Genomic DNA, 26207 nt, shown 5'->3' with positions numbered 1-26207 from the left:
AGCTCTCTCTAGCTATCTCATGAGCACATTGCTGCTAAGCAATTCATGATCTATCTGATCAAGTTTAACTTGTGCGTACACAAGTATTCACTCAAATTCCAACAGTACTGTCTTGACTAGATTGAACTATTTAAACAAGGACATATCACATTTGGTGGATGTATCAACTTGAATTTTCTTCTTCGATGCTGGCTTACCCTTCGTCCTAACTTTCATGGTTGGTGGTTGTAGTGAAGTCGTGTCTGGATTAACTATTTCTCTCAACTTTTGCGTTATACTAGTTTCACTGGCTTTAGTTCTGAATAAAACATTTTTTTATATACTCTCCATCTCTAGCTCAATCGTTACCTCCGATGACACACCATCATGAGCTGACTACACTACCTGCAACCTTGTCCAATGAGAATGCACAGTTGACAAAGGAATTGGCTGTCCTTATACCATGAACTTTGCAATTTCATGTGCATAAGGTAAACCATATGTGCTTCTGATCACACATCCACATGAAACTTTATCTATCCCAATTTTATGAGCAAGTTGCGATTACATTAGCACTATATTCAATGCAATTCTCAATATAACACCTCATAATTCTCTAAAAATTGTTGGCTTGAAGTTATGTTGCACAATCGTTAAACTTTTTTCAAATGACCCCCTAATCTCTGCATGTTGCAACTCAATAAGACTGTTGATAATTGTCCATAATGACTCTAAGTCACCTTGAGAAGATCCAAGATGTCTCTTCAACTTTGCATGTGCACTCTCATCCCTGTTCGTAGTAACGTTGCCAAAATACATTATTCTATTTGTCCATGCTACAACAAATTTCTCCTTATAATCATTCAACCATATCTTTCTCACATAATTTAGTGTGCCATCATATGCATGGTACTCAAGTGTTAACTCATACAGACGACGTTCATACTCATCCTCAGTCGAAGCAAAAACAACCAGGTTCTAACTTAACATAAATTTCTCCCATGTCTCCTTTCTATCAAACAATTTCTTACATTTGTCGAGCACATTTTTTGATATATGTCACCTACACAACAAGGTGCTCGTGGTTGGAAACACTTTTTGTATTGTATTCATCAATCTCAATTCTCTATCAGTTACAATTACTCTTGGATACATATTATGAGTCATTAGACTCTTTAATTTCTCCATTGCATATGTGTAATTATCCTTATATTCATGATCCATAAATGCGAAAGCAATAGAAAAAGTTAGCTCAAAAGACGTCACACTAATGATCTCTAGCAATGGATACTTATATATATTAGTTTTGTATGTATAATTAATTATTAACACATGGGGAAATGTTTTAAATAACTCTATAGCCATCGGATGAGCCTAAAATAAGTCTATGATACAATCTGATAATCTATCACTTCTATGCCACTCCACATAATTATAATTTTTCAATATTTTCATCAACTGTTGTATTTGTGATCGACCACTTTTATCCATGACTCTATATCTTTGCCATGCATTATATATAGTTTTGATGGTACTCACATTTTTTTCATACATTTTTTTCATCTTATGTCTTTAACGTCATCAAAATATTTATAGGCCTCACAAGATTGTTAAACATTGTTATCATAATTTGTTTCTCTTTCTTTGTAAGTCGGTTAGCATATGAATGACCCTCAAGTTAAGCTGCTGATAAATGGTTGTGCGATCCACGTACAACCTTCAACATCTAGTGTTCATTTGACAATTTAACTCCAAGTAACTCAAATGGACAACCACACTTTTTAGAACCCATCGTCCTACGGTTTGTTTCTCCTATTGTCTCATCTTTTTTTTTTGATGATTTATACTTTCCACTTCGTTCACAAGCAAGACGGACTCTAGGTTTTCTTCCTATACCCTCAGATTCAAAACTCTTTATAACAATAACCATTCCATTTTCTTTTCCAACTATCTTAACCCATTCAATAAGTGTTTCCTTATTACTGAAAATCTTATTACTAACAAAAGTTTGACTAGCATCAAACGATACGGTATTCTCATTCTCAAAATTCTCTAAATTTTGATGATCAAATCCCTATTATTAAAACAAAAATAAGATACATAAATTAAAAATGGGCTGGGCTTTAAGCAAAATATGAATAAAATATATAAATTAAAAATAACAAGATTTATATAAATAGAAGAAAAAATATAAATTTAAAAATAATGCGGGACATAATGGAATCGTGGGTTGGGAACCCGGAACCACTGACCTCGAGTAATTGGGTGACCGAACCACCTAAGCAGTCGGGAACCCGAGAGTTCCCCGACGGCTGCGAGTCGGGGGAACCTCGGGTTCCCGACGGCTATCACTTGGGGATCCTGGGTTCCCCAACTGGAAACCTTTAGGGAACCCGAGCTTCCCCGACGCATTCAAGTAGAGGAAGCTCGGGTTCCCGAATTGCAAGTTGTCGATAAACATTTTCTAGTCCTACTCTATGATGATTCTCAGCATTTTCTAGTTAATAGCATGCAGCAATCCAAAATTACAAATAAAATGAGTTACCAGAATATTAACATGTTGCTATTGTGGTTCATTGTAGTCCATGAGATGTTGCTCATGCGCGACCTGCTGCTCATCATCTTTTCCATAATCTTCTCCATAAAACTCTTCCCATCTCATCAATTTTTGGATATAATCATCCATTATATGTAGAAAGTAGAAGAACAGAATGAAAATTAACATAAGCAAGAAGATAATCGCTGTAAGTGATCGTTCGCAAATTTTCAGTGAAAGTGATCAGAGATTGGGCTGCGAAGAGTAAATAAGAAGAAAAAGTGGTTGAGATAAAGTAGTTAAGTAAGGGTAATAAATGCTTTTTAATGAAGGGTGGTTAAGGAAATAAAAATACGGACTGTGAAGACTAATTCACCGGGCTGTAGATGGAATTTCTCTAAAATTTCCTATTGGAGGATCCATGCCTTACACTTCTTCCCCAAGAGATGTTGACATGATAGGCCTAATTTGACATAGCCCCCTCGTTTTTAATTATTATATTTTCTCTTTCTTCGGTCTATGTAACAAAAGAACATGTTATTGGGGAACTTACTAATAAAATTATATAAAATAAAACATCACAAGACTATAGTGTTACTAAATTAATTTGACCAACATAAATTTTAATTCTTTATTTATGAATATTTACTTCAAAAGTAAATTACATTAAAAAATTCTAAGCTTTGCCTTAAGCTACCAACATTTCTAACATATTACCTTACCGTTAAAAATTAGGATAAATTAATTATTTTACTCATAATTTATATATTTTTCTCTTCTTTTCACTTTTTTTTTCATGTTTTTCTCTCTTGTATCCTTTTACAAAATATATTTTATAATTATAAAAAATATTTTTCTAATTAAAGAAATTATAGTTTTAATTATTTATGTATAAGTAATGTGACATATAAGTATATGAATTTATTTAGAAAATATAATTAATTACAAATATATTTAAAATCTAAATTTATTTTAGATGATATAACAATTAAAAAGAATTGGAGAACCTTGAGATGGAGCATGGCAACCTTGATGGGGTTTTTTCTAGCGATGGAGGGAATGGGGAAGGGGTTGCTAACGACGAGGTTGAGTAATCTCTATCGTCAAACAAAAGGATGTTCACAGTTCGTAGCAATGTCAATAAAAAGATCACATCGATTGAGCTCAAGACAATGATGCCTAGCTCGATTTATTGGAGGAGTTGGGTCTAGGTGGTGTGAAAGAAACACCAAAGAAAATAAGTTACTATTGGTGGTGGTAAAATCCAAAGAACCAAGTTTAACATAGTGTAAAAATAGATTTGCAACTCATAACAAGATGTAGTAGCGAATATTGCAAGAGAGAACCTCAATGGTGTAATCGTGATGGTATTTTTTCTTCTTAGGAAGAACCTCAATATCACTGGAGGTTTGGATCTCGTCTCTCTTTTGTCCTAAAATTGTTGTTGTTGGATTACTATCTCCATTTGATTCACCATTTTTCTTCATCTACTATACTTTTCTTTATCCATGATTGTTATTGGCATCCTTCTTCAACATTGACTAAGCATTGTCAATGTTAATCGTTGGTTAAATGCACAAAAAAATTGTCATTCTCTATCCTTAGTTGATTGAATGCATGAAATGAAATGAGAAGGGAGAGGTCATTCTTGGAATTTATATAAATTTGACAATGTTAAATTGATAGTATGGGAAAATCATAACAATATTTATAAAGTAATGATATTTATATTTGTTAAATTTTTTCAAACGTTAAAAATACTTTTTACGTTTACAATAAATGTCAAGGAAACCGAGTACATTATTTCAAAACTAAATTAAGTTTAAGAAATTCAAACTAAATCGACTCAATAACACTGGCTTGAAAAAATTTGTCAGTATACTCAAACATATAAATACCCAAATTATATAGTAATCATATTTAGTCCAAAAATTAACATAAAGGAATGAGACTCTAGCACAAAGGTCAAATATCAGCACGAATTAGAAATTATTATTCAATATTATATCTAATGATGGTGCATCCTAGCTATGGGAATAAAATCTAAGCTAGCAACCCATATTTAATCAGGAGACTCAAAAAAATTAGGCTTGAAGAGTAAGGTCTAAATTCAAAATAAGCTTAAGGCGTGACCAAAAATTATTCAAGTTATAAAGACACCTAGGAAATTAAATCTAACTATTCATGTGATATAATGTTGATCTTTTATTGGCCTACACTAATCCCTATATAAAGGTGTATTTTTTTTTTATAAATTAGCTATATCATTAATTATATATTGATTGCATCACTATTAAATTATTTAGTTTTGAGCATATTAATTGATTTAAATATCAAAAGATCTATAAAAGATCAAGTCTTGCCCTCATTTTGCAGATAAATTAAGTCTCAAATATGTTTTGAGTTCGAGAATCATTCGAAATACCTTAAAATTTAAAAAAAAAAAAATCAATTGAGAGAATAGCCATTGTTGGATTTAAGTGATCATTTACTCGAAACTCTTGTCAATATTAAAGGCATGGGAAATGGGATGTATGGCAGCTTCATGGAAAATATTATGATATATAAAATGGATTCTAAAAGAAGTCAATTAGATAATTACGAAAACACGTGAATAAATAAATAAGGTAATGTCCTACTTTATTTAATTAAATTAAATTAAAAATTCAAAAGAAGTCAATTAAATCACATCACATCAGCTCAGATTAATTATTTAATATAGTTAAATATATAAACACCGATAAATTAAAAAAATAATAATAATATTTTAATTGGAGAGCAGAGCAGAGTGTCGACCCCCCGATCTAGTTCGGATTAGAAATTATTATTTTAAATTATATAAAACACATGGGAAATTGGTTGTATGGCAGATGACAGCTGTCGTGGGAGGACTGGACCGGACGAGGATGGGATGCAATGTGAAATGGCCATGAGTACTGCTTCCGTACCGTGCATCTGTACTAAATGTTGGGACGAAGCTGAAGCCTGAAGCCAGCCAATGGCATGGTAGTTGTGGGACCAATCATCGTATCGGGTCAAAGGCACACCACCCCATAAGAGAAATAAATATTATTTCCTTCTTTATAAATCTGTAACAGTGAAGTGATCACACACACACTATTTTCAATGTACGAAAAGCTCAACTTTTTGGTTTTCAATTTGGGTTCAAAGATACTCCCCTTGCTTTAACTAAATAGCCCAATTAATCGGAATGCACATTAATTTATTAAAATAGAAATTAAACTGTCAGTTAAGGTAGTCCCCCATTTTTTATGGGTCGGGCTGAACCGCGGGCCACAAAGTACTAGCCTGATTCGACCCATTGCTACACTAATAGGTCAGGCTAGGATACGAACCACCTTGGCCATTTACCATCTCTAGATTGACTCCAGCATGTTTGTATTTTGATTGTTAAGTCAAAAAAAAAAAGAACTAAATCCGAATTTTCAATTTTAATCGAGCTATCATAGTCAATTTTTCTCATAAAAAATTTGACAAAATTGAAAATGCTCGCTATATGTGGCAATTTAAATTTCCTTAGATATCCTTGCCATTTCTTTCCTCACAACAACCATCAATGTTAGAAGAGACCAATTAGCCTAGACAGAGATAAAATCGACCGGATATGGGATGTTAAACAAGCAACAAGCAATAGATTTGGAGTAGATGAGTTGAAAGCACAATAAAAGACTAAATCGGGTTGACGACCATCAGATCCAATTGTAACAACGACAACGAGGGGAATCGATGATGGGAACGAAGTCTTTTTTAGCAAGGAGTAGATCTAATTTGTGATTTTGAGATATTTTGTATTTATTTTTATATTAGATGAGTAATATTGTGTATTTGATTTATGTTTTTTTATATAAGTGTATTTTATTATTTTATATATTTAATTATTAATTATATGTAAAATATATAAATTAAATTAAAATATATTAATAAATAAATAAAATAAAAAGTAAAATACCGTATCCATGCACAGTTAAAATCAGGTTTAAAGCATCAACACTTAAAAAAAAAGGCCTTCGTAGAATAAAAGAAAGAAGCTTCCGGGAAAATCAATGGTACTAAATCAAAAACCGTATCCATGCACAGTGCAAATGGCTGACGTAGCAATGCCAGCTGCCTCCTGTTGCCTCTCTGTAAACAACATATCATCTTTGAAGACGACCTTGTTGACTCTGTCCTCCCATCTCCCAATCATCACTATCCATCATATTTTATCCTAACATAAAATATTACAAAAAATAATAATAATAATAATGGACACAACACATCTAGAAGAAAATGATACATCATGAGTAGCATATTGTTAATGGTTATTTGCAGTGTTTGAATAAATCGGTCGGGTGGGGTCGGGTCGGATCGGATAGATTGAATCGGAGATTGATTAGAAAATCGGTTGAGTTTATAATTAAAAATAGCTTTACAAAGAATTAGTTAGCTGTCTGTATGAATGAATTAGGAGTGGCCCAATGAATTAGTATATTTGAGTCTCGTTTAACTAGTTAATTAAAATGAATTGATGAATTCTACACTTTACTTATTAACTATGCTTATTAATAGATAATCAATCTTGTGGATTAATAACTATCATTGATTGAGTTGATTAAGTTAAAAATTAAAAAATGTAAAATGGTAAAAAAATTGGACAAAAGTCGCCTTTGAAAACAAATATCAGAGAGACTTTTTTAGTGTAGCACCCTGGATGATTTTTCTAAGAGAGTCCCCAACCGACCCTTGCAAAATTCGTTGAAATCAAACAACTCCTCGATATCTCTCAAATGAGTTTCTCATCATATATTCTCGTTATGAATGTACAAAAAATATATTTGAAATTCTCTCTCGTAGATCCAAAGCAAATAAAAATAATCATAATCTCAAAAAATTAGAATTGCTATCTCTTCCTAGCAATCTTTTCCATCACTCTAGGTACATCATTAATATCATTGAAAAAGCTCTGTAATTTCATCTAATTTTTTTGCTTCCGTCAATCTAACTTAAATATCAAAATATTTGTATAGAAAAATACTATACTCTCTAATTAGTTTTGTTTTTACAAAACTTAAAATATGATATTCCCAGCGTATATCTTATTCTTATGTTGGAGCAATAATAGTAAATAACTTGATTGTTGGTACATCAATCAGAACAATAATTTTCTTACTAATTGAGCCCAGTTAGCATTCTCTATATTTTAGCTAACATCAAGTATATTTAAAATTCATGATGTTATTTCACGACTAACAATTATATAAAATAGGCCATCATTTTTTTAATTATATATCTAATATAATTTGTCTTATTTAATTAATATTACCCTTAAATAAAATCACACTCCAGTAGATATAAGGTTTTTTTTTTGTTTTGTAAATTAAACTTACATAGAATAACATGATAGCAAATATTCATATTTCATACATTGAAAAATAAATTTTTATTAATATCACGGCAAAAATACTAATAAAACATCATTCTGTGCCACTTTTTTTATAGGGTTTGTTTGCATCCCTATTTTTGTTGCACGATTACAACAATGAATTTATGTATGGGAGATTGTCTTTAAGATCACACAAGGCCCAAACAAGGCCTTGAACATTATGGTTGCATAAATACCAGTAATAACATTATTTTGTATAACATTTATTTTATTTTTTCTATATCAAATGAGTAAGAGTAATATCACGTTATTATATTGACATGGTAATCTAATGATATATAACCATATCTATGATTTGAATGGATATTAATTGTTGATATGCTATCAAACTATTGATTAGATAACAACATATCATATCATTGAATTATAATACCATATCAACACGATGTTGTGGTATCACCTCATAATAAATATTGGTTTGTTGCGTGGTACCAAACAAGGCCTTGGACACCATGGGATTGTAGATGGGGCAGGCCGGGCGGGCTGATCCATGGATGGCTCAAAAACGGGGCCCGTCAATTCGGGTCCATCTTGGTGACCCAAATCTTGCTTGGCCCAACCCGAAATGAACTCTGGTTTCAAAAGCCCGCTCGCGAGATTGGTAAGAAGAAGCGTGGGTATGCATCCCATGACCACGCGTTGCACGTGGTAATATATAATTGGAGATCATAAACCGAACATTGAGCTACCAATGCCCGGAATTCGTCCTCCACGCGCAGGTACTCTACTCGCCAGTGGGCATTTAACCTCCAAAATAATAAGGTTAAATTCAATTAAATACTCATTCATATTTTTTTTAGTTTTGATAATTTTTTAATTATTTAATTTTTTAAAATTAATTACGACACTTTCCGAAGTATACAAAGTTCACGACCAATCGATCGTCAGCGCGTGCTGCCACGCTGTGTCTCTGGCATGTGGTCGTCATCTACGGCCATGGCTCCCTCGGGGGAGAGGAAAGGAGGAGATCCGACTGAGCTTTTGAAGATCTTCGCATCCCTCCACAAGCTTCCAGTTCATCTATTTCGCAACATTACATATATGTGAATGTATATATCTGAAAGCTGAATGGCGGAAGCTGTGATGGCTGGAGTTCCGGCGCTGCTGCGGCGGTTGCTGGCGGCGGTGATGTGTTGCTGCTTGGCGAGTCATCTTCTTCTTCTTCCTCTTCCAGCTCAGGCCATCTGGTTGAAGCTACCAAGTTCCGGAACCAAGTGCTTGTCGGAGGAGATCCGGAGCAACGTCGTCGTTCTCGCTGACTACGACGTCATCAACGACAATTCGCATGAACGTTCCGACATCCCCACCATCTCCGCCAGAGTAAGTTCATCCTTGACAACTCGGAATTTGGTTGCTTACTTTCTGCAGATTCCGTCAATTTCGTAATTGATTGATTCATTAATTCAGTGCAAGTCATTTTCATTTTCCGACGGCTTAGATTTATTTGGACTTGACTTGATACTATTATCTATGAGAACACTGCTCTGTATTGGCAATTTTCTTGCCTAATGAGTAATTTGTTTATTGGTTAGAAAATGGGAAGCTAGGATCATTCCTAGACAGCGAATGATTTTTGGCGGAGTAGTTATTGTTGGGATCAATATATCAAATCCCTTCTTGTGATTTTTGGCGGAGTAGTTATTGTTGGGATCAATATATCAAATCCCTTCTTGTGAAAAATTGTGAGAAAACAAAATAACTAACCAAATATCAAGAGCAATCACAAAAGTAAAGGTGATAACAAATTTACGTGAAAAACTCACTCAATGTGATGAGTAAAAACCACGAGACCTAAGTCCACCAAAAAGTTCCACTAATATCATTAAATCCGGATTACAAAATCTTCTCAATAATCATAAGAGGCAAAAAACAAAACAGAATCAATCTTATCTCAAATCAATAAAATAACTAAAGAGATAATGAAGAATAGACCGAACTAGGAGGCAGTACGAAGATGGCTCAATTCCCAAGGATCCCGACGTCCAAAACAGATCTTCACCGTCTAGGTATTAGAACCACGAGTCCAGAACGTACCCTCCAAATTTCAGCTCAATCAGACCAGAGTAGATTGCCTGATCGCCTGTTTGATCATCGCTGTGCAAACAAAAATAAAAATTCGAGCCAAACCACAAACCAGAATGAAAATGGCTCGATTCTCAAGGACCCCGACCACTAAATCAAATCTCCACTGCCTAGATCATAGAAAAAGGAGTTTCGAACATACTATCAAAATTTCAGATCAATCGGAACACAAACGACCATCTGATCGGTTGTTTGGTCAGAGCTGCACAGGTAAGAACGAAAATCTGAATTTCTCCCAAAAGTTTGTCGTTTTTCTTTTGTTCTTTTATTTTGTTTTCCCCACCTGTTATGCATGAATTTTATACTCTTAAGAGGCTAAAAAAACTCCTAATTCATTAAGGATATTTTAGTCCTGTGAAATAAAGATATTAGTAAAAGAAACCGAGCTATTCTTTTATGAAACGCCCTAGCCATTATCGGGCCATCCTCCAACTAGGAGGGAAACTCGACCCAACAAATCTCCCCCTTCACGACTAGTTGGAGGAGATCGCCATCCTGACGATTGATCGACAAGTCTCAAGTTTCTTCTTATGTAATGCTTTTGTCAACATATCAGCTCCATTATCAATTGTGTGAACTTTTTTAAGTTCCAAAGCCTTGGTACTTAAAACATCAATATGTTTTGACTTTGAATGAAATGTCGGATTCTTGCTAAGGTGAATAGCACTCTGACTATCACAAAATAATACATAACGATCTTGCTTGAAACTGAGCTCCTTAAGATTTTTCTTCATCCACAACAACTCTTTGCATGCCTCTGTAGCTACAATGAATTCTGCCTTAGTAGTCGTAAGTGTAACACACTTTTGTAACACATGGATTACCATACCACATCTCCACTTGCAAATTTTACCAAGTACCCTAAAGTAGGTTTTCGAGAATCAACATCTCCAGCCATATCAACATCGGTGTAATTGACCAATAATGATTTCTTACCCCCAAAGGTAAGACGTAACCCAGATGTCCTACGCAGATATCTCAAAATCCACTTAACGACATTCCAACGCTCTCTTCCCAGATTAGAAAGAAAACGACTAACTATACCAAGATAATGTATTTTCTTTTCCCATATGGAACCTCTGAAGCACCTTTTCTGTGTACTTCTTCTGTGACAAAGATAATGTTTTTTCTTTTCGATCTCAAACAATTCTTCTACCAAGAATTTATTTCGCAGGTCCCAAATCTTTCATAGCAAAAGACTTACTGTGTTGTTTCTTCAACTGCACAATTTTGATTAAGTTCTTTTCCACAATCAACATATCATCAACATAGAGCAACAAGATGATAAAATCATCGTCAGAGAACTTCTGCATAAACACACAATGGTTTGAAGTGGTCTTCTTATACCTTTGCTCCTCATAATTGATTCAAACTTCTTATTCCATTGTCTCGGTGCCTGTTTCAACCCATAAAGACTTTTCTTCAAATGACACACATAATCCTTCCTTTCCTCTTTAACAAAGCCAGTCTTCTGGTTGTACCATGTAAATCTCTTCCTCTAAATCACCATAAGGGTTGTCTTTACATCCATTCGCTCAACCTCTAAATCAAGACTAGCAGCTAAACCAAGAACAATGCGAATGGAAGACATCTTCACAACAGGGGAAAAAATCTCATCAAAATCAACTCCCTTCTTCTGGCTAAATCCCTTAACAACTAATCTAGCCTTATATCGAGGTAGCAAACTATGCACTTCATGCTTAATCCTGTACACCCACTTGTTTTGCAAAGCCTTTTTTCCCTCAGGCAACTTTACTAACTCGAACGTGTGGTTCTTGTACAAAGAATCCATCTCATCTTCCATGGCTTTCCATCACTCTTCCTTGTGTTCATCTTCCAAAGCTTCATCAAAGCTTTCCGATTCTCCCCCTTTAGTAAGTAACACATACTCACTAGGATCATATCTCGTAGATGGTCTTTGATCTCTCGTAGATCTTCTAACTGGAGAAGGGTCCTCGGTAGTTGGTGTCTCAACCTGATCATCATTACCAATGCCATCATCAACCTGTGCAGGAGCATCTGTACTAGATGAATCAATCTGAACGTCATCCTCAACTTGACCCTAAATAGATATAGGAGGAACTATCTCTAAATCAACCAAATCATCTCTATTCTGAACTAATTTTTCAGATTTATCAATATCTTGAATGGTATGATCTTCAATGAACATAACATCTCTACTCCTGATGAGTTTCTTATCAACCGGATCATAAAACTTGTACCCGAATTCATCCTGACCATAGCCAATGAACACACAATGTCGAGACTTTACCTCAAGCTTGGACTTCTCATCTTTAAGAATTTGAACAAATGCCTTACACCTAAAGACCTTTAAGTGACCATAGGAAACATCCTTACTTGTCCAAACCCTATCTGGAACATCACTTTGTAAGGGCATGCTCGATGACAAATTCAACACATGTGCTTTAGTGCTCAAAGCCTCGCCCCAAAACGATTTTGGTAAATTTGCATGTGAAGGTGTTGGTTCCTAATGATGGCAAATATATTCCAAGAGGGGGGGTGAATTGGGATTAGGTAGATTTTCAATAATTTAAAACTTTGATTGTTGGTAGAACACTAGGTTTCGAAATATAAGCTATATGTTTCGAAATAAACTTTTCTATTAAGTAGGTTTCGAAACCTACTATATGTGTTTCGAAATATACCTTACTGTTATAGCTAGTTTCGAAATCTACTTCATTGTTTTGCTTAGTTCAAAATCTTTTGACTTGTATTTCAAACTAATGATCTTTGGTAAAGATGATATACATGAATAAGAGTATACCAAAGATATTTGTATATCAAAGATATGTTTTGTGTGTATGTGTATAAGTTTATACTCAAGAAAACTATTTTAGCCTTTGATAACAAATCTTATGATAACATGTGCAATAAGCAATAATGATAAGTAAAAGCTAAAGAACAATTGCACACAAGATATATAGTGGTTCGGTACTCGTCTACTCCACTACCTTCAAGCTTACCCACTTGAAGGATTTGCAATCCCAAGTCTAGTACCATTACTAGTTTCTAAGCAAACATCACCCATGCCAACAATACTAGCCATACCATCATTACCCATCTTGACGGAATTGAAATTACCTGAATGTACCAAAGAATTCCCGTCTCAATGTAGCATGAATAGAGGCTCCACTATCAATGACTCAATTGCTCTCATGGCATGCAAGATTCACAATATTTTCATCAAGAACAACAAGAAACTCTTTGGTAGTGGCTGCCACTCGTTCCTCATTATCTCTCTGATTCTTTCCTTTTCCATTTTTGCTATCTCTCTTCAGCTTCTAACAGTTCTTTTTAATGTGCCTCTTTTTATGGCAGTGGTAACATTCTACATTGGCAAACTTGTTTGACTTGCCTCAACTTTTACTATTACTTCTTTTTGAATCCCAATTCAAACTCCTCCCCCTTGACTTAGTAACCAGAACATCAGATTGTGAGGAACTAGCTTGCGACATTTTTCTCATTTCCTCATTTAGAACGTTGCTCTTTGCTAAGTTCATGGAGATAACATCATTTGGAGCGGAGTTAGAAAGTGACATTCTAAATGTCTCTCAAGAATCCGGTAGTGTACTAAGAAGTCATAGACCTTGAGTCTCATCATCAAATTTGATTCTCATACTAGACAATTGACTGAACAATTCTTGAAACACATTCAAGTGATCTGACATTGGTGTCCCTTCTACATATTTCAAATCAATTATCTTCTTGATCAGGAACAACTTATGATTTCCAGTCTTCTGAGCATACAATTGCTCTAGCTTCAACCACAAAGAACGAGCATGCAGGGGCGGATCCAGAAATCTATGTAGAGGGAGGCTAAATTTTTTTTTTGAGGTATTAGATTACACATCACAAATTTTGGGGTGGGCTAGAATTTTTTTTTACTGAATTATTAGTAAAATTTATTATTTTTTACATTAAAAAATTAATTTTTATATTAAAAAATAATTTTAATATTAAAAAAATATTTTTAATTGTGAGGCCCAGGGCAGTTCACGCATGCATCCGCCCCTGCGAGCATGAGTCTCACTACTAACATGGTTTAATACATTATCATCCACCCATTGTCTAATCAACCACACACTTGGCGATGTAGCAAAGTCCATTCAACGTCAGATTTATCAGCGGGTTTCTCTTTGGCAAACACAGGTAAATAGTAATTTTTCACATAAAAAAGATCTTCCATCTTACCTTTCCATAGATGATAATTTGAACCATTAGAACTAATCATTCGACTAGTATTTGTTTCCATAGTTTAACACAAGCAAACAGAAAAATTTGAACCAAAGCTCTGATACTACTTGTTGGGATCAATATACTAAATCCCTTCTTGTGAAAACTTGTGAGGAAACAAAACAACTAGCCAAATACCAAATGTAATCACAAAAGTAACATAGACAACCAATTTACGTGGAAAATCCCCTCAATGTGAGGAATAAAAACCACGAGACCGAAGTTCACCCAAAAGTTCCACTAATATCACCAAATCCGAATTACAAAATTTTCTCAAGAGTCACAAGAGACAAGCGACAAAATAGAATCAATTTTATCTCAAATCAATAAAATAACTAAAGAGATAATGAAGAACAAATCGAACCAGGAGGCAGTACGAAGACAACTCGATTCCCATGGATCTCGGCGTCCAAAACATATCTTCACCGTCCAAATCTTAGAACCACGAGTCTAGAACGTACCCTCCAAATTTCAGCTCAATCAGACCAGAGTAGATTGTCTGATCGCCTGTTCGATCACTCCTATGCAAGCAAAAACAAAAATCCGAGCCAAACCACAAACCAGAATAAAAATGGCTCGATTCTCAAGGATCCCAGCCACTAAATCAAATCTTCACCGTCAAATCCTAGAACAGGAGTCTCAAACATATCCTCAAAATTTCAGATCAATTGGAGCACAAACGACCATCTGATCGGCTGTATGATCACAGCTGCGCAGGCAAGAACGAAAATCTGAATTTATCCCAGAAGTTTGCCCTTTTTCTTCTGTTTTTCCCACCTGTTATGCACGAATTTTATACTGTAAGAGGCTAAAAAAAAACCCTAATTCATTAAGGGTATTTTAGTCCAGTGAAATAAACATATTAGTAAAAGAATATGAAACGTGTCAACCATTATTGGGCCATCCTCCAACTAGGAGGGAAACCCGACTCAACAGTTATGCATCCAGATAAATCTTGGAATTGATTGTAAGCTGGTACTTGTTTAAACTTCCCTTAGGCAAAAGATGGAATCAATAGATCACTGTGTCTATGCAGCTGAGGATGAGTGGAGAGATCTGGAAATTAGAAAAAACACTGAAAATCAATTTGAAAACTTATTTTTACGAGATATTCATCTAAGACGGAATTGATTGCCATACGGAAAGGAACAAGAAATTTAATGCTAGTCAAAAAGTTTTCTTTCCTTATTCATTCTCTATGTCAAACTTGAGATGCCAGTAAGGTTTTTTTTTGGGCAAGTAGAGATGCCAGTAAGGTTAAAGGAGCGATGCAACAACCATTTTATGACCAGTACAAATGAAGAGATTCCCTGATCTTAACCATTTTATTTTAAGAAGCTAAGAAAGCACTTCAGATGGAACTCCTATGATTCTTATTTCCAGATGGTTAGTTTTGTCAAACAATGCCAGCATTGGATAAAAAAAAGTAAAAACACAAGTTGTGCAATGCGTTCACAAAAAGTAGTTTTTTGTTTAGTTCCCCCACCCCTCAAAAAAAAAAAATCTGAAATCAAGCAATCCTGGTTAAAGTTCAATTGCCATATTTCAGGATTTTCTTGGATTCTAGGTATATGGCAAAAAACTAAGAGTAAGAACAAGAGATGGAATATAAAGAGAAATATGAAAGTTACACAAATCTAAAGGGTTAACTTATTTCTATTCTTAGGCTAAGTTATTATTACGCCTAGTGCTAGATGGAAATAACATAAAGAGGGTGTTTGATTGATAATTGTGAGATAATTGCCGTGGGGCTTCCTACTTTGCAAGGGCTAGTGAGGTCGTATTTGTATACAACCTTTTTGTTGCTTTTTTATAGAGATGTTGCTTCCACAACTTTGACCTGTGACCTTTGGTCACAATGAGTAACCTTACCGTTACTACCATAGTATACCCTCTGTACAATGCTATTATGTGATAAGATACGTATTTAATAAAATACAAGTATCTCATAATAACTCGGGGGTTAGGGGTTAGGGTTTTTTTTTTTTTTTTTTTGGAGGGGGGAACTATTAATAACCAACATAAGCCACTAATAAGTTCTTTGCTTTGTTCAAAACTTTTTCTTAGTGGAAGTGTAATCCTCATCATGAGAAACCACTTGAGATGCCACTTGTCAAGTTGTCAGTGATTCAAATTGCCATGTAATGTATCCCAGGTCAAGTTTAAGATGAGATTTTATTGGCGTAGACAATCTCCCCCCCCCCCCAAAAAAAAAAAAAAAAAAAAAAAAAAGAAAGAATGAGATCAACTTGAAACTGTTGCAGAGTTATAACAATACCTAAAAATAACACCAAAAGCAAATATAAAAGTAATGCCTATTAATAAAATCTAAGTGGCTTTTTGAACAAAAATCCTTGTGGCATTTTCATAGGTATATTAGACCCTGCAAAGGGCGGTGCAAGAGAGATAATGGTTTAATTGTTCATCCTTGTTTAACATAACGAGTTCAATGAAAGAATATGCATAGACATTTCTTATTCCTTTATAAATATTTGTCCAAATTGTTTATATATCAATATTTTGAAGGAGACTAGTTCAAAAACATCATTTATCCCCAACCAAATTGGTCGACAAACCTTCTTCAAATAATTAGCCATGTCTATGGGGTTAAAAGGCCTATTGTTAAAGCCTAATAATCTTTAGAAATTTGAAGGTTTCTTATTTTCTTCACCTCTATCTCAGACTTATGATAATTAGTTGTGCTATAGGACATGAAGGTAATATAGGAATCTAAACATGGCTATACTAAAATAAACATGAACATAAATAGGAATCTACTAACATCAGAATGTAATTAGGAGAGGTATCAATTAGGTCTGGCTTGAAACCATCCAATATCTTACTTTTGTGTCTGCTTGAATTTATCTTATTATGGTTTGCAAGAGAGAGAGAGAGAGAGTTCTGCTGGAGTGGCAAAGGTAGGTTGTTCATTTGGACTGTTACAATTTTTAGATACCTACTAGGAAAAAGACGCAACATCTTATTGACACCAAGGAACTTAGGTATGAACTAGCAGATAAATTTGAGATTTTCTCATATACATCATAAGATGCATGGAAGCATAGTTAGTAGACATGGTGAAATTGGCTTGAAGAATTAGGAAGATTACTTGTTGTAGGTAAATGTTTGTTTGATCATCAAAGACAGAAAATGCATTTAGTATTTACTTCAGATATGGACAAATAATTATTGTAAGAGGTAGAGACCTGCACTTTGGAGAAAGGTTAAGGTTAAATAAGAAATAACAATAGCATTGTCTCCAAGGCTAAGATTTTGTGGAACACTTCTAACACTGGGAATAAAGCATCCCTCTCTGGACAAGAATCCATAACACTGCATATTTTTGTTCCCACAAACTATAACATAAGCATCATGCATACTATTTAGGTAACATCACCCTACGGAAACAATCTGCATCACCAAGAAAATGTGACTCATGGTCAATTTGCATTTACAACAAAAGAGTCTGGCAGCTATGTGGCATGTTTCTGGGTGGGCAGTAAACTCCAAGGTGACCACAATGTAACTGTTAGTCTTGAATGGCGAATTGGAATTGCTGCCAAGGAGTGGGAAACAGTTGCAACGAAATCAACCATCGAGGTAAGCTACATCAATGCTTCATCCCCCTCCCCCCTCTTAGTTTCTAAATGGAACCTAATTTACTTTTATTTTCTTTGCCCAACTTCCTAATATTGTATGCTTGTGTAGAGTATTGAATTTGAATTGACAAAACTTGAAGGAGCAGTTGAAGACATCCATGAAAATTTAATTCATCTCAAGAACAGGTAAGGCATTTTCGTTTCTGTCAGTAAAAGCACTTATTCTAGGATGCCCCTACTGTTGATATGTCCCGTATATACCATGTTAGATGACTCTTCTCTGGGAGTTCCAGTGCGTTTGGGAGAGGAGGATGGAATGGAAATGGATGGAAGATGTTTCCCCTTGTTTGGGAGAGACAATAATAATGGAATGGAGTAGATGAAAACACTCCCCATCCATTTTTCTCCAAAGGCCTATTTCTGTTCCCCCAAGTTAGGGGAGAATGGATGGAAAACTTAATTTTGTGTTCTGAAAATATTAACTTTAATAGTTTTTTTTTAAGTTAAAATTGTCTTTGACTTAAAACATTCCATCTTTCATTGAATGAGTATTAATCGTCATTTGCTTTTTAATATTGTTTCATTCCATCCATTTTCATTGCTTTCTCAAACAAGGAGAAACATTTTAAATTACTTACTATCCCATACTCTCCCAAAGGAGAAGAAAATATTTTTCATTCAATTACACAACCAACTCTCTTCCAAACAAAGCCCTCTCGTCCTTTGTGTTACCTTGCTTAACCTTTCAAAATGCCAATTTGCAGTTACTTTAATTATGGGGCTACTGGACAATTTTGAAGTATTGGATATCTTCATTTCAATTTTGAGTACTATTTTTGTTTTTTCTTTTTGAATAAGGGTAATATAAAAGAAAACTGCCAGAGAGGAGTGAACCCGTCCATTCATTACGGGGACAGTTTTTTCTTCCCGTTTTCTAATTCACTATGAGTTCTAATAGACGTAACATATCATAAGCTGGGGTTGCTTTATGATTTTGGTCCTAAGTGATCAGAGCTCCAACTTTTACTTTGCTATCAAACAAAACCTGGAATATGAATATGAGTTTGTAATTAGCTTTAGATCTATAGAACATTTCAAATAAGAAACATGGATAATTCTTTCAACCAGCGTTGTTTACCATCGAACATACTCTTTTCTTGGATGTTAATGCAGGGAAGCAGAATTGAGGGAAGTCAGTGAAACGGCCAATGCTAGAGTGGCTTGGTTCAGTATAATGTCCCTTGGCGTCTGCATCATTGCTTCAGTTTTGCAGTCATGGCACTTGAAGCGCTTCTTCAGAAAGAAAAAACTCATCTAGCTGTTACATTCTAATAATTCTTTTCATGAGAGTTAAAAACAGAATATTTCTGTTAATCCTTGCTTGACCAGCACCATAGTGTTACTACTTGAGAAAAGGGATCAGTGATTGTAGCTGCAACAGAAGATGATTTAACTTCTAAGCCACATTTTCCTCTTGCATCCGGTAGATTGTGATGGGGAGGAATTTCTTTGTTGTTCTCTTCAGTTTCTTTGCCTCCAAACAACTGTATCTGTACGCCCACCAATGTGAGGGTCTGTTTGGAACCAAATTTGGATTTTGGACTGCTCACTGCTGATTTATGGGTTAATTTCTGATGTCATTTCCTTGCTGCTTTTTTTTTTTTGTGAAGACTGCAATTTGGTTTTCCTAAATGAAGGTGAGTACTTGAAATTGCTGAGATTGATTTTGAAATGTTGTTTGTTTCCATGGATGATGAATTGCATTCTAACAAAGCTATTATTTTACTTTTTTGAATACTAAGAAAGGAAAACAAGAAAAACTGGCTTTGCTCTTGTTTGCTTGTGGTTCATCCTAGTTTTTGTTGTATTTGTGTTAGAATATTCTGATTGTTGTTTGGGCTGTTTTCGGAGTATGTGTTTGTGTTCTGTAAGCAGCTTTTTGCTGGCTTTAGCGTAAGGTTACACTATATATTATCCTTATTCTTTAATACTTTTCTCACTTTCTATAAAAAAAAATGATATATAAGGAAATAAAATAATGCATAATTATATGATATGAGAAAATAGAAAGATAATGCGTAATTATAGTCGGAGCTTGTTTGATTAGGAGAGAAAAGTACCAAAAATGGCTATTTTATCTACATGGTGCAAAATACAGATTGATATAAGGGTATATATTATTTAATAATGATAATAAAGTTGTGTGTGTTAAAATTATAGAATAGAATAATCTGCTTGAAACGTGTATAACACTGCCCTTCAAGGTAAATTTCACCCTCTAGTTGCAAAAGGTTGAATCAACTACCTCTCAAGAAATGTCAAAAGTAGGAACAACAGAACAATTTAATTTAATTTTTTTTTTAGAACCAATAGCGAAAATGAACAGCAGAGGGCTGATGGAAGAATAAGTTTGTTGGATGTGTATATTGGAAGCTACATATAAAAGGGTATTTTATAGGTTTGCAGATGGCTCGTGACCAAGGAATAAAGACACAACAACTATATTTTAAGGGCTGTAATATCTCTGAATTTAAAGAGTACAACAGCTATAGAATTAAGATTGAATTTAAAGGTTGTAACGGGTAGCTGTTAAAGATGATTTCAAAATTCTGCAACTAATAGCTATTAAGGTTCAAAACTCTGCCAAAAAACAAGATCTGGGCTTGTCTGTGGCCTCATGAAATATGGCGCGCCGCCGCCGCGGGAGGGGGGGGTGTTGCTTCCGGTTAGCCCTTTTCACGTGCGCATGAGCCCATACTTCTTTTTTCCTTGTCTCGAGTTTACAAAGTGGATCACTCAATATAAAGTGTTTTAAAAGTTCTTCTCTTAGAAATTTGGGATTGTTAGTTTTTTTGAAATATCTCGTTTTACACAACAATCCCTCGTATATTTAAAAGACTAGAAGAGCATTATTAATAAAGTTTATAACTTTTATGAACCAAAAACTCTTTCTCTCTCTCTTTTTTTGTAAGTAATGATTCTCATCGACCATACTATACTACCACAATTGTTGTTGTTCAACATGGTTTTTGTGTTAATAAGCCATGCACGGGCTCGTTAGTTCATGAGTGCTCTAGAGATTTTGCCATAAATCTCATAGGAACGCCCTACTCCATATTCATAAAGGTGATTCTATCAAGTGTATATTATAATTTATATAATATTCATAAAGAATATAGAATTCTTTAAAAACTTAACTCAGTCACTCTTTTTATTATAGTTTAACATTATGCGCACCATAGGAAGACCAAGATAATAGTGGTTTACTTTACTAGATTAACCAATAACTTGTTATTACCTATATGAACATAATTAATGGGATTGTCATTATACGAGTCAGGTTAGCATCATTTGTTAATTTCCTGTATTAGCTTTAGTCTCATTCCCCTCGATATTTCACTTATCCCCTCAATATTTCACTTATCAACTTCCTACCCGAAGGTTTAGTTATAAGATTGACCAAATTCGCTTAAAGACTTTACATAATCAATAGATATAGTTTCATCTCTAAGCAACTATTTTACCCCATTGTGTCTTAAATGAATGTGTCTATTCTTACCATAGAAAGATTCTTAGTAATGACTATTATCAGTTGACAATCACAATGCATTGGCATAGATGGTGTTGGTTTTATTCCCAATGGAATATTTACTAAGAGGTTTTTCAACCACTCAGTCTCATTACTAATTAATTTCAGAGCTAAAAACTCTAACTCCACTATGGATTTAACAATAATTGTTTGATTGGCTGACTTCCAACTCATAGCAACCTTACTAAGGATGAACACATATTCACTAGTAGATTTTGTTTCGTCTAAATTAGATATCTACTTAGCATCACTGTATCCTTCTAATATAGTGAGAAATCCAATATACAAAATACTATAACTCATGGTGCCTCTCAAATATTTCATTAGCCTACTTATACCATAACTTATGGTACCTCTCAAATATTCAATTAGCCTACTTATAGTATTCCAATGATCACAATTTGGATTATCTATATATATATATATACTCAGTCTACCCATGACATAAAATATATCCGGTCGAGTATAGTTTATCAAATGCATAAAACTTCAAATGATTTGGGCATATTCAGACAAAGCTAAACTATCACCTCGATTCTTCATCAATTAAGTATTAGCATCATAAGGAGTGCTTATAGGTATGTGATAAGTGCCTTTTACACATTTATTTAGGCTTATAAACTTAGCTTTTATTCATTTAATGGGCAGATTGCTACCTAATTTGGCTTAATATTTGGTTATGTAGGTGAAAAGCTTGTTTTAAATGAACTTGGAGCAAGAATGATGATTTTGGTGCCTAATTGGAGTTGAACCAAGTAGTGAAGGCATGGTTGGATACCTTTTGGGGGTTTGATTTTAATGAATTCATAGAGCTTCGAGAGCAAAAAGTGGAAGTTGAAGAGTTGAGAGTCTGAGCGACAATAGCTCGCGGCCCACTGCGGCATGCATACTGCGATAGGACCGCTGCAAGAGAAGACCACTAGAGCTCATGGCTTACTATGGAATGCATACAACGGTAGGGCCACGGTTTGGAAGTCCCCACTATTGCTCACGGTTTTGTTGTGACAAGCGTACCGTGGTAGGGCATGAGGCTTGGCTAGAAAGTGCGTTTCGAGCCCGTTTTCTTCCAAATTGAATATGGATGGATGTCTTTCTGGTGCACTACTTTGAAGACCTAAAAAGCATTATATAAAGACCCATTCATCATAACTCAACAACAGCCACTAGGTGAAGATAAGAAATCAAGCTGAGAAATGAGAGAAGACGTTTTGAATAAACTTAAGAGCTGGCTTGTATTATTCTTTTCTTTCTGATATCCCGGATTATGAATTCATGATTTGTTGTTCTTCTATCTGTTAAAATCATGTCTGGCTAGGCTTTCTACAACTAAGGTTAATGATGAAACCTCTTTTATTATTGTTTTAATTGGAAGTTACTCGTTTTTGCTATTTTTTTTTTCTTCTAGGTTGATTATTTATTATACTCTGATTTCGCTTTGATGTTTGATTGTCGTTAAAGTGTGTTTGTGATTTATATTGCTTTTGAAAGATTCAATATAAATTAACATATGGTAACAAACAACATAAGTTCCTATAATAGATAGAGATACTATTATGCCTTGTGAAATCATTAAGAGATGATCATTGAGAATTAATGCATGCTTATATATTCATAGGTTGATTAAAGATAATTAATTTCATATATATTCATAGAATCAAATGACCATTGAGAAAGGCTTTCGGTTGACACAGGATCATTGATTTTCAACTTAGGGTAAGAAGTGACAAACTCGAGTAATGAAGGATTAAGTCATATAAAGAATGAAGGTGAATTCATGAACCCTAATGTCTTAGATTTTTGAGTTTTGAAATTTGAAGAATTGCTTTTGTGTGTTTGTAGTTCGTGAATTAGTTCTAGTTAGCATAGAACCAACTGTTAATAGACTTGTAATTGTGTGTGTGATTTGTTAGAGTTAAACGTAATTAAAGTAGGAGTCAATAGCCAATTCTTGAGGGTTCGATACTTGACTCATCACTATATTACTTGTTACGATCCGTCTACTAGCAAAACAAAATCAGCGAACAATATGACAACAAAGTGTTCAAATTTCTTTAATAACTTCTCCACATAATGCTCTTGAGTAAGCATTTAGCCATTTTCACACCTTATGATTTTAACACCTACTATTACATTACCTTTTCTGATATCTTTCATGTCAAATTTTGAAGTTAGAAACTTTTTGTTTAACAATAACATCAATGCATGTACCAAATATAAGTATATCATCAACATACATTGCAATAATCACACAATGACTATCATCACATTTTGTATAAACACATTTTTCAATTGCAATAAACGAAAAACCATTAACAAGCAAAACTAAATGAAATTTTTCATGCCACTGTTTAGGAGCTTGTTTTAGGTCATATGATAACTTAAGCAGTTTACAAACCTTATATTCTTCACCAAGAATCACACAACCTTCAGATTGAACCATACAAATTTCTTCTTCTAAATCACCATTTAGGAAAATAGTTTTGACATCTATTTGGTGAATGATAAGTCTGTAAATAGAAGCTAAAGCAATCAAAACTTGAATAGATAAAATATGAATAACTGGAGTACAAGTATCAAAATAATCAACATTTTGTTTTTGAGTAGACCATTTTGCAACTAATCTTGCTTTGTACTTATCAATAGAACCATCATGATTTAACTTTCCTTTAAAAATCCATTTACAACCAATAGGCTTAGCCCTTGGTGGTAAATCATCTAAAACCCAAGTATAGTTTTGTAAAAGAGAATTAGTTTCCCTTTGAATAGCTTCTTCCAAAAATTAATTATCAAGGAGAAGAAATAACTTCAAAATAAATTAAAGGACCATTTCCAAGATAAGTATAAAAATCATCTTCAAATGAAAATTTTTTTCTCTGTCTTTTTCTACTCAATTCCAAATTAGTGTTTTTAACAACTTTTTTAGTAGGAAAATTGGAATTAGAAATAATTTTAATTTTTAAAAGAAATACATCTTCAAAAAACTCAATGTTTTTTTGTTTCAACAATAGTATTAACATCAACAACATCACTCTTCATCACAAGAAATCTATATGCAACACTATGTTCTAGCGTCTTAGAACCTATTTTCCTTTTCTTTGGATCAAAAAGCAAAATCTTGACAAGACATCTCCACACTTTCAAATATTTCAAATTTAGAAAGTAACCCTTCCACAACTCATAAGTTGTCTTACCAATTTTCTTATAATGTATCCTAGTTTGCAAATGACCTGCACACAACACACTACAAGAAAATCAAGTTTTAGCGACGGAAAAATCCGTCGTTAAAACGTAAAATTCTGTCGCTAAACTAATTTGCGACGGAATTAGTGACGGACAAAAATCCGTCATTGAAATTTAGCAGCGGAAAATAGCGACGGAATTGTCCGTCGCTGATTTTAGCGACGGACTTTTCCATCACTAAATTAGTTAAAATTAAAATAAAAAAATGAAATCAGCGACGACCACTTTGCCCGTCGCTGATTTCCAAAAAAATAATTAAAATAATTAAAAAATAAAAATTAATTCAGGAACAACCCCGTCGCTAATTATTTAGAAAATAAAAAAATAAAAATAAAAATTATTATTTATTAATTTATAAAAAATTATATATATAAAATTTTTTATTTTAAAATTTTATAAAATAAATTATAATTCATATAAATTAATTATTAAATAAATTTAAAATTGTTGTTTATTTTATTAAATTAAATTATTAATTTATATATTTTAAACACTGATTAATTAAATAAATAGAAAATAAAAATAAAAATTATTAATTAATTAACAAAAATTATATACAAATAAAATTTTTAATAATTAACATTTTTTTTTATTGAATGAACGGTATTGAAAATGACTAAATTAATTAATTTGTATATTTTAAAATTAGTGTATTTTAATTAATAATTTATATATTTGTATTTATTCTAATTTATTTATTTATAATTAACAATTTATTTTTTCTCAAAATTTATTAATTAATTTATAGATAAAAATAAAAATAAAATATTTTAAATTTAAATTCATATAAATATGTAAGAAATGAATATGAAATTCAAGTAAAGAAAATGAAATTCACATAAAATACATAAATATTCGATTACACTTAACTATCATTATCCTCATCACCCTCATCATCTTCATTATCATCAATTGGGTCTCCACTCGATGGGCCTGTCAATGGTCCAACAACAAATGTAGATTGATTAAATACTGTCGCCATCATTTGATTCATTTGGTCCTTCCACACCGCCATCTCTTGCTGCCACTGTCGTAACTCCGCATTCTCCGCAGTCATATGGGTGATTGTCTGTCTCATTTCTTGATTTTGGTTGCGCAACTCCTCATTTATCTGGGTGACCCTTAAATTCATTTGTTCAAAATCATGTGACATGGACCCACCACATGAACTCCTGGAGGTGCTACGAGATCCACCCGAGTAAGACTCTTTACCTTGAGACCCGAGGCCGTAAATACGACCCTTTTTGTTCCTACCAGATACAGCCTGATAGAAGAGGTGGTGCTGGTCGACTGCAGGTGAAGAGGGCGAATCACTATCGATAGATGCTAAAGATGTCTTTGCATTTAATCTCTCAAACACCTCCTACATAAATTAAAACATCAACACTTTTAAGTAATAATTTTTTCATTAAATTTAGTTAATAATTTATATAAATTCAATTACCGCAATGCCTTTTGATCTGTTATCAACCCACACTTCTTGAC

General features: G+C 33.7%; 1 protein-coding gene across 1 annotated transcript; it reads left to right on the top strand.

Moving 5' to 3' along the window:
* The first annotated feature begins 8853 nt into the window (after window positions 1-8853).
* LOC127808291 (transmembrane emp24 domain-containing protein p24delta3-like) lies at window positions 8854-19521 on the top strand. The gene is made up of 4 exons (XM_052346765.1): window positions 8854-9278; window positions 17682-17894; window positions 18003-18079; window positions 19067-19521. The coding sequence occupies exons 1-4, from the start codon at window positions 9027-9029 to the stop codon at window positions 19209-19211; spliced, it is 687 nt and encodes a 228-aa protein (XP_052202725.1). The 5' UTR covers window positions 8854-9026; the 3' UTR covers window positions 19212-19521.
* The last annotated feature ends 6686 nt before the right edge of the window (window positions 19522-26207 follow it).

Source organism: Diospyros lotus, chromosome 8, assembly GCF_014633365.1.
Source record: "Diospyros lotus cultivar Yz01 chromosome 8, ASM1463336v1, whole genome shotgun sequence".
Lineage (NCBI taxonomy): Eukaryota > Viridiplantae > Streptophyta > Magnoliopsida > Ericales > Ebenaceae > Diospyros > Diospyros lotus.
The sequence above is the reverse complement of the archived record's forward strand: the minus strand, read 5'-3'. Positions and strand labels throughout refer to the sequence as shown.